Genomic DNA, 15,462 nt, shown 5'->3' with positions numbered 1-15,462 from the left:
GTGGTAAATATCTGAGCCTGTGTGTCAGTGGGGAGGTAATGCCATAATATCACCAGTAATATAAGTGGTAAATATCTGAGCCTGTGTGTCAGTGGGGAGGTAATGCCATAATATCACCAGTAATATAAGTGGTAAATATCTGAGCCTGTGTGTCAGTGGGGAGGTAATGCCATAATATCACCAGTAATATAAGTGGTAAATATCTGAGCCTGTGTGTCAGTGGGGAGGTAATGCCATAATATCACCAGTAATATAAGTGGTAAATATCTGAGCCTGTGTGTCAGTGGGGAGGTAATGCCATAATATCACCAGTAATATAAGTGGTAAATATCTGAGCCTGTGTGTCAGTGGGGAGGTAATGCCATAATATCACCAGTAATATAAGTGGTAAATATCTGAGCCTGTGTGTCAGTGGGGAGGTAATGCCATAATATCACCAGTAATATAAGTGGTAAATATCTGAGCCTGTGTGTCAGTGGGGAGGTAATGCCATAATATCACCAGTAATATAAGTGGTAAATATCTGAGCCTGTGTGTCAGTGGGGAGGTAATGCCATAATATCACCAGTAATATAAGTGGTAAATATCTGAGTCTGTGTGTCAGTGGGGAGGTAATGCCTAAATATCACCAGTAATATAAGTGGTAAATATCTGAGTCTGTGTGTCAGTGGGGAGGTAATGCCATAATATCACCAGTAATATAAGTGGTAAATATCTGAGCCTGTGTGTCAGTGGGGAGGTAATGCCATAATATCACCAGTAATATAAGTGGTAAATATCTGAGTCTGTGTGACAGTGGGGAGGTAATGCCTAAATATCACCAGTAATATAAGTGGTAAATATCTGAGCCTGTGTGTCAGTGGGGAGGTAATGCCATAATATCACCAGTAATATAAGTGGTAAATATCTGAGTCTGTGTGTCAGTGGGGAGGTAATGCCATAATATCACCAGTAATATAAGTGGTAAATATCTGAGGCTGTGTGTCAGTGGGGAGGTAATGCCATAATATCACCAGTAATATAAGTGGTAAATATCTGAGCCTGTGTGTCAGTGGGGAGGTAATGCCATAATATCACCAGTAATATAAGTGGTAAATATCTGAGCCTGTGTGTCAGTGGGGAGGTAATGCCATAATATCACCAGTAATATAAGTGGTAAATATCTGAGTCTGTGTGTCAGTGGGGAGGTAATGCCATAATATCACCAGTAATATAAGTGGTAAATATCTGAGCCTGTGTGTCAGTGGGGAGGTAATGCCATAATATCACCAGTAATATAAGTGGTAAATATCTGAGGCTGTGTGTCAGTGGGGAGGTAATGCCATAATATCACCAGTAATATAAGTGGTAAATATCTGAGCCTGTGTGTCAGTGGGGAGGTAATGCCATAATATCACCAGTAATATAAGTGGTAAATATCTGAGCCTGTGTGTCAGTGGGGAGGTAATGCCATAATATCACCAGTAATATAAGTGGTAAATATCTGAGTCTGTGTGTCAGTGGGGAGGTAATGCCATAATATCACCAGTAATATAAGTGGTAAATATCTGAGCCTGTGTGTCAGTGGGGAGGTAATGCCATAATATCACCAGTAATATAAGTGGTAAATATCTGAGCCTGTGTGTCAGTGGGGAGGTAATGCCATAATATCACCAGTAATATAAGTGGTAAATATCTGAGCCTGTGTGTCAGTGGGGAGGTAATGCCATAATATCACCAGTAATATAAGTGGTAAATATCTGAGCCTGTGTGTCAGTGGGGAGGTAATGCCATAATATCACCAGTAATATAAGTGGTAAATATCTGAGCCTGTGTGTCAGTGGGGAGGTAATGCCATAATATCACCAGTAATATAAGTGGTAAATATCTGAGCCTGTGTGTCAGTGGGGAGGTAATGCCATAATATCACCAGTAATATAAGTGGTAAATATCTGAGGCTGTGTGTCAGTGGGGAGGTAATGCCATAATATCACCAGTAATATAAGTGGTAAATATCTGAGCCTGTGTGTCAGTGGGGAGGTAATGCCATAATATCACCAGTAATATAAGTGGTAAATATCTGAGCCTGTGTGTCAGTGGGGAGGTAATGCCATAATATCACCAGTAATATAAGTGGTAAATATCTGAGCCTGTGTGTCAGTGGGGAGGTAATGCCATAATATCACCAGTAATATAAGTGGTAAATATCTGAGTCTGTGTGTCAGTGGGGAGGTAATGCCATAATATCACCAGTAATATAAGTGGTAAATATCTGAGCCTGTGTGTCAGTGGGGAGGTAATGCCATAATATCACCAGTAATATAAGTGGTAAATATCTGAGCCTGTGTGTCAGTGGGGAGGTAATGCCATAATATCACCAGTAATATAAGTGGTAAATATCTGAGCCTGTGTGTCAGTGGGGAGGTAATGCCATAATATCACCAGTAATATAAGTGGTAAATATCTGAGCCTGTGTGTCAGTGGGGAGGTAATGCCTAAATATCACCAGTAATATAAGTGGTAAATATCTGAGCCTGTGTGTCAGTGGGGAGGTAATGCCATAATATCACCAGTAATATAAGTGGTAAATATCTGAGCCTGTGTGTCAGTGGGGAGGTAATGCCTAAATATCACCAGTAATATAAGTGGTAAATATCTGAGTCTGTGTGTCAGTGGGGAGGTAATGCCATAATATCACCAGTAATATAAGTGGTAAATATCTGAGCCTGTGTGTCAGTGGGGAGGTAATGCCATAATATCACCAGTAATATAAGTGGTAAATATCTGAGCCTGTGTGTCAGTGGGGAGGTAATGCCATAATATCACCAGTAATATAAGTGGTAAATATCTGAGCCTGTGTGTCAGTGGGGAGGTAATGCCATAATATCACCAGTAATATAAGTGGTAAATATCTGAGCCTGTGTGTCAGTGGGGAGGTAATGCCATAATATCACCAGTAATATAAGTGGTAAATATCTGAGTCTGTGTGTCAGTGGGGAGGTAATGCCATAATATCACCAGTAATATAAGTGGTAAATATCTGAGCCTGTGTGTCAGTGGGGAAGTAGGACCTGACCCACATGAATCATCATCTCCTCTGTGTGTGTGTGTGTGTGTGTGTGTGTGTGTGTGTGTGTGTGTGTGTGTGTGTGTGTGTGTGTGTGTGTGTGTGTGTGTGTGTGTGTGTGTGTGTGTGTGTGTAGGAACACACGCGTGTGGGTGCAGACACCTCTCAGGACATCCAGCTGTTTGGGATTGGTATCCAGTCAGAACACTGTGTGTTGGAGATCAGCCCAGACGGAGGGGAGGTCACCCTCACCCCTATAGAGAATGCCAGGTGAGTTAACACACACACACACACACACACACACACACACACACACACACACACACACACACACACACACACACACACGTACACACACACACATACACAGTACACACACACAGTACACACACACACACACACACACACACACACACACACAGTGCACACACATATGGATGAGTGAACTGGACCTGACTGGAGTTTCCCATGACCTCATAGCTGAGGTATTTCTGATCTCAACCTCCTGCTTTGATATCAAACATACCCCCTCCCTCCTTTCCTCCCTCCCTCCCTGCCTCCCTCCATCTTTCCCTCACTCCCTCCCCCCGCCACCCCTCCCTCCCTCATTCCCTGCCTCCCTCCCTCCCTGCCTCCATCCCTCCCTGCCTCCCTCCATCTTTCCCTCCCTCACTCACTCCCTCCCCCCACCACCCCTCCCTGCCTGCCTCCCTCCATCTTTCCCTCCTTCACTCCCTCCCCCCACCACCTTCCCTCCCTCTCCCCCACCACCCGTCCCAGTAAAGGCTATCTATGAAATATGAGGATATCTCATTGGTAGTCTTTACTGTTGGTGGGTGATATGAGGATATCTCATTGATAGTCTTTACTGTTGGTGGGTGATATGAGGATATCTCATTGATAGTCTTTACTGTTGGTGGTGATATGAGGATATCTCATTGATAGTCTTTACTGTTGGTGGTGATATGAGGATATCTCATTGATAGTCTTTACTGTTGGTGGTGATATGAGGATATATCATTGATAGTCTTTACTGTTGGTGGTGATATGAGGATATCTCATTGATAGTCTTTACTGTTGGTGGTGATATGAGGATATCTCATTGATAGTCTTTACTGTTGGTGGTGATATGAGGATATCTCATTGATAGTCTTTACTGTTGGTGGTGATATGAGGATATATCATTGATAGTCTTTACTGTTGGTGGTGATATGAGGATATCTCATTGATAGTCTTTACTGTTGGTGGTGATATGAGGATATATCATTGATAGTCTTTACTATTGGTGGTGATATGAGGATATCTCATTGATAGTCTTTACTGTTGGTGGTGATATGAGGATATCTCATTGATAGTCTTTACTGTTGGTGGTGATATGAGGATATCTCATTGATAGTCTTTACTGTTGGTGGGTGATATGAGGATATCTCATTGATAGTCTTTACTGTTGGTGGGTGATATGAGGATATCTCATTGATAGTCTTTACTGTTGGTGGGTGATATGAGGATATCTCATTGATAGTCTTTACTGTTGGTGGTGATATGAGGATATCTCATTGATAGTCTTTACTGTTGGTGGTGATATGAGGATATCTCATTGATAGTCTTTACTGTTGGTGGGTGATATGAGGATATCTCATTGATAGTCTTTACTGTTGGTGGGTGACATGAGGATATCTCATTGATAGTCTTTACTGTTGGTGGGTGATATGAGGATATCTCATTTATAGTCTTTACTGTTGGTGGGTGATATGAGGATATATCATTGATAGTCTTTACTGTTGGTGGGTGATATGAGGATATCTCATTGATAGTCTTTACTGTTGGTGGTGATATGAGGATATCTCATTGATAGTCTTTACTGTTGGTGGTGATATGAGGATATCTCATTGATAGTCTTTACTGTTGGTGGTGACATGAGGATATCTCATTGATAGTCTTTACTGTTGGTGGTGATATGAGGATATATCATTGATAGTCTTTACTGTTGGTGGGTGATATGAGGATATCTCATTGATAGTCTTTACTGTTGGTGGGTGATATGAGGATATCTCATTGATAGTCTTTACTGTTGGTGGGTGATATGAGGATATCTCATTGATAGTCTTTACTGTTGGTGGTGATATGAGGATATCTCATTGATAGTCTTTACTGTTGGTGGTGATAGGATATATCATTGATAGTCTTTACTGTTGGTGGGTGATATGAGGATATCTCATTGATAGTCTTTACTGTTGGTGGTGATATGAGGATATCTCATTGATAGTCTTTACTGTTGGTGGTGATATGAGGATATCTCATTGATAGTCTTTACTGTTGGTGGTGATATGAGGATATCTCATTGATAGTCTTTACTGTTGGTGGTGATATGAGGATATCTCATTGATAGTCTTTACTGTTGGTGGTGATATGAGGATATATCATTGATAGTCTTTACTGTTGGTGGGTGATATGAGGATATCTCATTGATAGTCTTTACTGTTGGTGGGTGATATGAGGATATCTCATTGATAGTCTTTACTGTTGGTGGGTGATATGAGGATATCTCATTGATAGTCTTTACTGTTGGTGGTGATATGAGGATATCTCATTGATAGTCTTTACTGTTGGTGGTGATATGAGGATATATCATTGATAGTCTTTACTGTTGGTGGGTGATATGAGGATATCTCATTGATAGTCTTTACTGTTGGTGGTGATATGAGGATATATCATTGATAGTCTTTACTGTTGGTGGGTGATATGAGGATATCTCATTGATAGTCTTTACTGTTGGTGGTGATATGAGGATATCTCATTGATAGTCTTTACTGTTGGTGGTGATATGAGGATATCTCATTGATAGTCTTTACTGTTGGTGGTGACATGAGGATATCTCATTGATAGTCTTTACTGTTGGTGGTGATATGAGGATATATCATTGATAGTCTTTACTGTTGGTGGGTGATATGAGGATATCTCATTGATAGTCTTTACTGTTGGTGGGTGATATGAGGATATCTCATTGATAGTCTTTACTGTTGGTGGGTGATATGAGGATATCTCATTGATAGTCTTTACTGTTGGTGGTGATATGAGGATATCTCATTGATAGTCTTTACTGTTGGTGGTGATAGGATATATCATTGATAGTCTTTACTGTTGGTGGGTGATATGAGGATATCTCATTGATAGTCTTTACTGTTGGTGGTGATATGAGGATATCTCATTGATAGTCTTTACTGTTGGTGGTGATATGAGGATATCTCATTGATAGTCTTTACTGTTGGTGGTGATATGAGGATATCTCATTGATAGTCTTTACTGTTGGTGGTGATATGAGGATATCTCATTGATAGTCTTTACTGTTGGTGGTGATATGAGGATATATCATTGATAGTCTTTACTGTTGGTGGGTGATATGAGGATATCTCATTGATAGTCTTTACTGTTGGTGGGTGATATGAGGATATCTCATTGATAGTCTTTGCTGTTGGTGGGTGATATGAGGATATCTCATTGATAGTTTTTACTGTTGGTGGTGATATGAGGATATCTCATTGATAGTCTTTACTGTTGGTGGTGATATGAGGATATATCATTGATAGTCTTTACTGTTGGTGGGTGATATGAGGATATCTCATTGATAGTCTTTACTGTTGGTGGTTATATGAGGATATCTCATTGATAGTCTGTACTGTTGGTGGTGATATGAGGATATCTCATTGATAGTCTTTACTGTTGGTGGTGATATGAAAATATCTCATTGATAGTCTGTACTGTTGGTGGTGATATGAGGATATCTCATTGATAGTCTGTACTGTTGGTGGGTGATATGAGGATATCTCATTGATAGTCTTTACTGTTGGTGGGTGATATGAGGATATCTCATTGATAGTCTTTACTGTTGGTGGTGATATGAGGATATCTCATTGATAGTCTTTACTGTTGGTGGGTGATATGAGGATATCTCATTGATAGTCTTTACTGTTGGTGGGTGATATGAGGATATCTCATTGATAGTCTTTACTGTTGGTGGTGATATGAGGATATCTCATTGATAGTCTTTACTGTTGGTGGTTATATGAGGATATCTCATTGATAGTCTGTACTGTTGGTGGTGATATGAGGATATCTCATTGATAGTCTTTACTGTTGGTGGTGATATGAAAATATCTCATTGATAGTCTGTACTGTTGGTGGTGATATGAGGATATCTCATTGATAGTCTGTACTGTTGGTGGGTGATATGAGGATATCTCATTGATAGTCTTTACTGTTGGTGGGTGATATGAGGATATCTCATTGATAGTCTTTACTGTTGGTGGGTGATATGAGGATATCTCATTGATAGTCTTTACTGTTGGTGGTGATATGAGGATGTCTCATTGATAGTCTTTACTGTTGGTGGTGATATGAGGATATCTCATTGATAGTCTTTACTGTTGGTGGTGATATGAGGATATCTCATTGATAGTCTTTACTGTTGGTGGTGATATGAGGATATCTCATTGATAGTCTTTACTGTTGGTGGTGATATGAGGATATATCATTGATAGTCTTTACTGTTGGTGGTGATATGAGGATATCTCATTGATAGTCTGTACTGTTGGTGGGTGATATGAGGATATATCATTGATAGTCTTTACTGTTGGTGGGTGATATGAGGATATCTCATTGATAGTCTTTACTGTTGGTGGGTGATATGAGGATATCTCATTGATAGTCTTTACTGTTGGTGGGTGATATGAGGATATCTCATTGATAGTCTTTACTGTTGGTGGTGATATGAGGATATCTCATTGATAGTCTGTACTGTTGGTGGGTGATATGAGGATATCTCATTGATAGTCTGTACTGTTGGTGGGTGATATGAGGATATCTCATTGATAGTCTTTACTGTTGGTGGTGATATGAGGATATCTCATTGATAGTCTTTACTGTTGGTGGGTGATATGAGGATATCTCATTGATAGTCTGTACTGTTGGTGGTGATATGAGGATATCTCATTGATAGTCTGTACTGTTGGTGGGTGATATGAGGATATCTCATTGATAGTCTGTACTGTTGGTGGTGATATGAGGATATTTGATGTGCTGTATTACTTTCTGTGTGGAAGAGGAGGTACAGCAGGATGGGATGTCTACTCTCCCACAACACACCTCAATATGACATCATCAGACTGTACTGCTCTGCTCCAACAGAACCTGTGTGAATGGAACCATGACTGAGTCCTTGGTCCACCTGTGGCATGGAGACCGCATATTATGGGGCAACAACCACTTCTTCAGGTGAGGAGTTTGTCTACAGAACATGCACATCTACTGGACAAAGTGAACCAGAGACTAACAAAATGTTTACCTTGCTGCAGCCTGCACTAATGTGAACTGAGAGTTCAACTCCCCTGTGTACACTACTTGAATAAGGTTTGTTAGTGATGGTGTGGAACAAAACCCTCACAGCCAGATTGCCAGAGATTTTCCAGAAATCCTGGTTGTAAATATTCCCAAAAACAGCAGCAAATTCAGAACCCTCCAATCAGGATTTCTGGAAAACCTGAGAATGTGGGGATTGTTCCTGGAATTGTTACATCCTTTAGCTGCCCCGTGCTGTAGAAGCAGGAAGTGAGTATAAATCCTGTGTGCTGTAGGATAAACCTGCCTGGGCGGAAGCGGCGTGAGCGTGTGAAGGAGCTGGAGAGGGAACGTGCATCCCCCAGGGAGAGCTTTGTAGAGGTAGACGTAGAGACAGCCAGCGAGGCCTCCTCAGAACAGGACTACAGCTATGAGTTCGCCCAGACGGAGGTCATGATGAAGACCCTGGGAAACAACGGTATGTATGGTGACTTCTGGAATGCCCACATTACAATCACTTTGCTAAACTAGGTTTTTCACAAATCCCGTTTGAAAGATTCACGGATTTCCTGCTTATTCCCTCCTGATTCCGGTGATCTTCCAACTGGGATTTCTAGAAAACGCTGGATTTTTGGGGAAGTACCTGGAATTTTGCAACACTATATTGAACGATATACAGTGTTGTGTTCGTACTGCTGGTATGAACGGCCTCAGTCCCTGAAAGAGCTCCACACACACCACTACACTACACACACCACTACACCACACACACCACTACACCACACACACCACTACACCACACACACCACTACACCACACACACCACTACACCACACACACCACTACACCACACACACCACTGCACCACACACACCACTGCACCACACACACCACTGCACCACACACACCACTGCACCACACACACCACTGCACCACACACACCACTGCACCACACACACCACTGCACCACACACACCACTACACTACACACACCACTACACTACACACACCACTACACTACACACACCACTACACTACACACACCACTACACCACACACACCACTACACCACACACACCACTACACCACACACACCACTACACCACACACACCACTACACCACACACACCACTACACCACTACACCACACACACCACACTACACCACACACACCACACTACACCACACACACCACTACACCACACACACCACTACACCACACACACCACTACACCACACACACCACTACACTACACACACCACTACACTACACACACCACTACACACACCACTACACTACACACACCACTACACACACCACTACACACACCACTACACTACACACACCACTACACTACACACACCACTACACTACACACACCACTACACTACACACACCACTACACTACACACACCACTGCACTACACACACCACTGCACTACACACACCACTGCACTACACACACCACTGCACTACACACACCACTGCACTACACACACCACTGCACTACACACACCACTACACTACACACACCACTACACTACACACACCACTACACTACACACACCACTACACTACACACACCACTACACTACACACACCACTACACTACACTACACACACCACTACACTACACTACACCACACCACTACACACACCACTACACTACACACACCACTACACTACACACACCACACTACACTACACACACCACACTACACTACACACACCACACTACACTACACACACCACTACACTACACACACCACTACACTACACACACCACTACACTACACACACCACTACACTACACACACCACTACACTACACACACCACTACACTACACACACCACTACACTACACACACCACTACACCACACACACCACTACACCACACACACCACTACACCACACACACCACTACACCACACACACCACTACACCACACACACCACTACACCACACACACCACTACACTACACACACACCACTACACTACACACACCACACACACCACTACACTACACACACCACTACACTACACACACCACTACACTACACACACCACTACACCACACACACCACTACACCACACACACCACTACACCACACACACCACTACACCACACACACCACTACACTACACACACCACTACACTACACTACACACACCACTACACTACACACACCACTACACTACACAACTACACTACACACACCACTACACTACACACACCACTACACTACACACACCACTACACTACACACACCACTACACTACACTACACACACCACTACACTACACTACACTACACACACCACTACACTACACTACACACACCACTACACTACACACACCACTACACTACACACACCACTACACTACACACACCACTACACTACACACACCACTACACTACACACACCACTACACTACACTACACACACCACTACACTACACACACCACTACACTACACACACCACTACACTACACACACCACTACACTACACACACCACTACACCACACACACCACTACACTACACACACCACTACACTACACACACCACTACACTACACACCACCACTACACTACACTACACTCACTACACCACCACTACACTACACTACACACACCACTACACTACACACACACCACTACACTACACACACCACTACACTACACACACCACTACACTACACACACCACTACACTACACTACACACTACACTACACTACACTACACACACCACTACACTACACACACCACTACACTACACTACACCACTACACTACACTACACACACCACTACACTACACACACCACTACACTACACACACCACTACACTACACACACCACTACACACACCACTACACTACACACACCACTACACTACACACACCACTACACTACACACACCACACCACTACACTACACACACCACTACACTACACACACCACTACACTACACTACACACACCACTACACTACACACACCACTACACTACACACACCACTACACTACACACACCACTACACTACACACACCACTACACTACACTACACACACCACTACACTACACACACCACTACACTACACACACCACTACACTACACACACCACTACACTACACACACCACTACACTACACTACACACACCACACTACACTACACACACCACTACACTACACACACCACTACACTACACACACCACTACACTACACACACCACTACACTACACACACCACTACACTACACACACCACTACACTACACTACACACACCACTACACTACACTACACACACCACTACACTACACACACCACTACACTACACACACCACTACACTACACACACCACTACACTACACACACCACTACACCACACACACCACTACACTACACTACACTACACTACACACACCACTACACTACACACACCACTACACCACACACACCACTACACTACACACACCACTACACTACACACACCACTACACTACACACACCACTACACTACACACACCACTACACTACACTACACACACCACTACACTACACTACACACACCACTACACTACACACACCACTACACTACACTACACTACACACACCACTACACTACACTACACACACCACTACACTACACTACACACACCACTACACTACACTACACACACCACTACACTACACACACCACTACACTACACACACCACTACACCACACACACCACTACACCACACACACCACTACACTACACACACCACTACACTACACACACCACTACACCACACACACCACTACACCACACACACCACTACACTACACACACCACTACACTACACACACCACTACACTACACACACCACTACACTACACACATCACTACACTACACACACCACTACACTACACACACCACTACACTACACACACCACTACACTACACACACCACTGCACTACACACACCACTACACTACACACACCACTACACCACACACATCACTACACTACACACACCACTACACTACACACACCACTACACCACACACACCACTACACTACACACACCACTACACTACACACACCACTACACTACACACACCACTACACTGCACACATCACTACACTACACACACCACTACACTACACACACCACTACACCACACACACCACTACACTACACACACCACTACACTACACTACACACACCACTACACTACACTACACACCACTACACTACACACATCACTACACTACACACACCACTACTGCTGGTATGAACGGCCTCAGGTCCTGAAAGAGCTCCAGACACACCACTACACTACACACATCACTACACTACACACACCACTACACTACACACACCACTACACTACACACACCACTACACTACACACACCACTACACTACACACACCACTACACCACACACACCACTACACACACCACTACACTACACACACCACTACACTACACATACCACTACACTACACACACCACTACACTACACTACACACACCACTACACTACACACACCACTACACTACACACACCACTACACTACACTACACACACCACTACACTACACACACCACTACACTACACACACCACTACACTACACACACCACTACACTACACACACCACTACACTACACACACCACTACACTACACACACTACTACACTACACACACCACTACACTACACACACCACTACACTACACACACCACTACACTACACACACCACTACACTACACACACTACTACACTACACACACCACTACACTACACACACCACTACACTACACACACCACTACACTACACACACCACTACTGCTGGTATGAACGGCCTCAGGTCCTGAAAGAGCTCCATGGCCTCTCCTCAACCCCGACAGCAGAAGTTTCATTTAGAGCCACTGGACCTGCGATGGAGGACACTAGTCTCCCTCAAGGTGTCCTCTCCTCGCTCCTCTCTTTCCCTGACGCAGCCGTTATGTCACACACAAGCTGTCGTGTGTGTGTGTGTGTGTGTGTGTGTGTGTGTGTGTGTGTGTGTGTGTGTGTGTGTGTGTGTGTGTTTGTGTGTGTGTGTATTGCCCCTGTCCTGTTCACGAGGTGGGATGACCTGCAGCCTTGCTTCTGCTGTGTGGGAGAGGCTGCCATCCCACCTATTACACACTACACACACACACCACTATACTACACACACACACACACACCACTATACTACACACACACACCACTATACTACACACACACACACACATCACTATACTACACACACACACACACACACACACACACACACACACACACACACACACACACACACATCACTATACTACACACACACCACCTATTACACACTACACACACACACCACTATACTACACACACACACACACACACACACACACACACACACATCACTATACTACACACACACACACACACACACACACACACACACACACACACATCACTATACTACACACATCACTATACTACACACACACCACCTATTACACACTACACACACACACACACACCACTATACTACACACACACACACACACACACATCACTATACTACACACACACCACTACACACACACACATCACTATACTACACACACACACCACCTATTACACACTACACACACACACATCACTATACTACACACACCACTACAATACACACACCACTACAATACACACACCACTACACAACACACATCACTATACTAAACACACACCACTACACTACACAACACACAACACTACAATACACACACAACTACACAACACACACCACTACAATACACACACAACTACACTACACAACACACACCACTACAATACACACACCACTACACTACACACACCACTACACTACACACATCACTACACTACACACATCACTATACTAAACACACACCACTACACAACACACATCACTATACTAAACACACCCTACAATACACACACAACTACACTACACAACACACACCACTACAATACACACACAACTACACTACACAACACACACCACTACAATACACACACCACTACACTACACACACCACTACAATACACACACAACTACACTACACACATCACTATACTAAACACACACATCACTATACTAAACACACACTACACACACATCACTATACTACACACACACTACACACACATCACTATACTACACACACACTACACACACACATCACTATACTACACACACTACACACACACATCACTATACTAAACACACACAAGTACTACTAAACACACACCACTACACAACACACATCACAATACTACACACACACACACTACACAACACACACCACTACACAACACACACCACTATACTACACACACACTACACACACACATCACTATACTACACACACACTACACAACACACATCACTATACTACACACACACCACTACACTACACTACACACACACCACTACACTACACAACACACATCACTATACTAAACACACACACATCACTATACTACACACACACCACTACACTACACTACACACACACCACTACACTACACAACACACATCACTATACTAAACACACACACATCACTATACTACACACACACATCACTATACTACACACACACATCACTATACTACATACACACATCACTATACTACACACACACTACACAACACACATCACTATACTACACACACACTACACACACACATCACTATGCTAAACACACAGCACTACACACACACCACTACACTACACAACACACATCACTATACTAAACACACACCACCACACACACACAACTACAATACACACACCACTACACTACACACACACACCAGTACATGCACCACTATACTAAACACACCACTACACAACACAAACCACTACACAACACAAACCACTACACACACACACCACTACACTACACACACACACCACTACACACACACACCACTACACTACACACATCACTACACTAAACTCACCACTACACACAAACACCACTACACTACACACACCACTACACACACACCACTATACTA

General features: G+C 43.2%; 1 protein-coding gene across 4 annotated transcripts in view; it reads left to right on the top strand.

Annotated features, from left to right (window-relative positions):
* The window catches only part of LOC106592223 (kinesin-like protein KIF13A), a 267,758-nt gene that overhangs the window by 170,729 nt on the left and 81,567 nt on the right, over positions 1-15,462 (top strand). For all 4 annotated transcript variants that reach the window (XM_082975857.1, XM_082975855.1, XM_082975856.1 and 1 more), the window contains exons 14-16: positions 3,183-3,316; positions 8,231-8,317; positions 8,677-8,858. In XM_082975857.1, the coding sequence (XP_082831983.1) occupies positions 3,183-3,316; positions 8,231-8,317; positions 8,677-8,858 (403 nt within the window). The remainder of the gene's footprint in view (positions 1-3,182; positions 3,317-8,230; positions 8,318-8,676; positions 8,859-15,462) is intronic.

The sequence above is a fragment of the Salmo salar genome, chromosome 05 (genome assembly GCF_965601325.2).
Source record: "Salmo salar chromosome 05, fSalSal1, whole genome shotgun sequence".
NCBI classification, from domain to species: domain Eukaryota; kingdom Metazoa; phylum Chordata; class Actinopteri; order Salmoniformes; family Salmonidae; genus Salmo; species Salmo salar.
Note: the sequence above shows the minus strand (reverse complement) of the source record. Positions and strands in the feature narration are given on the sequence as shown.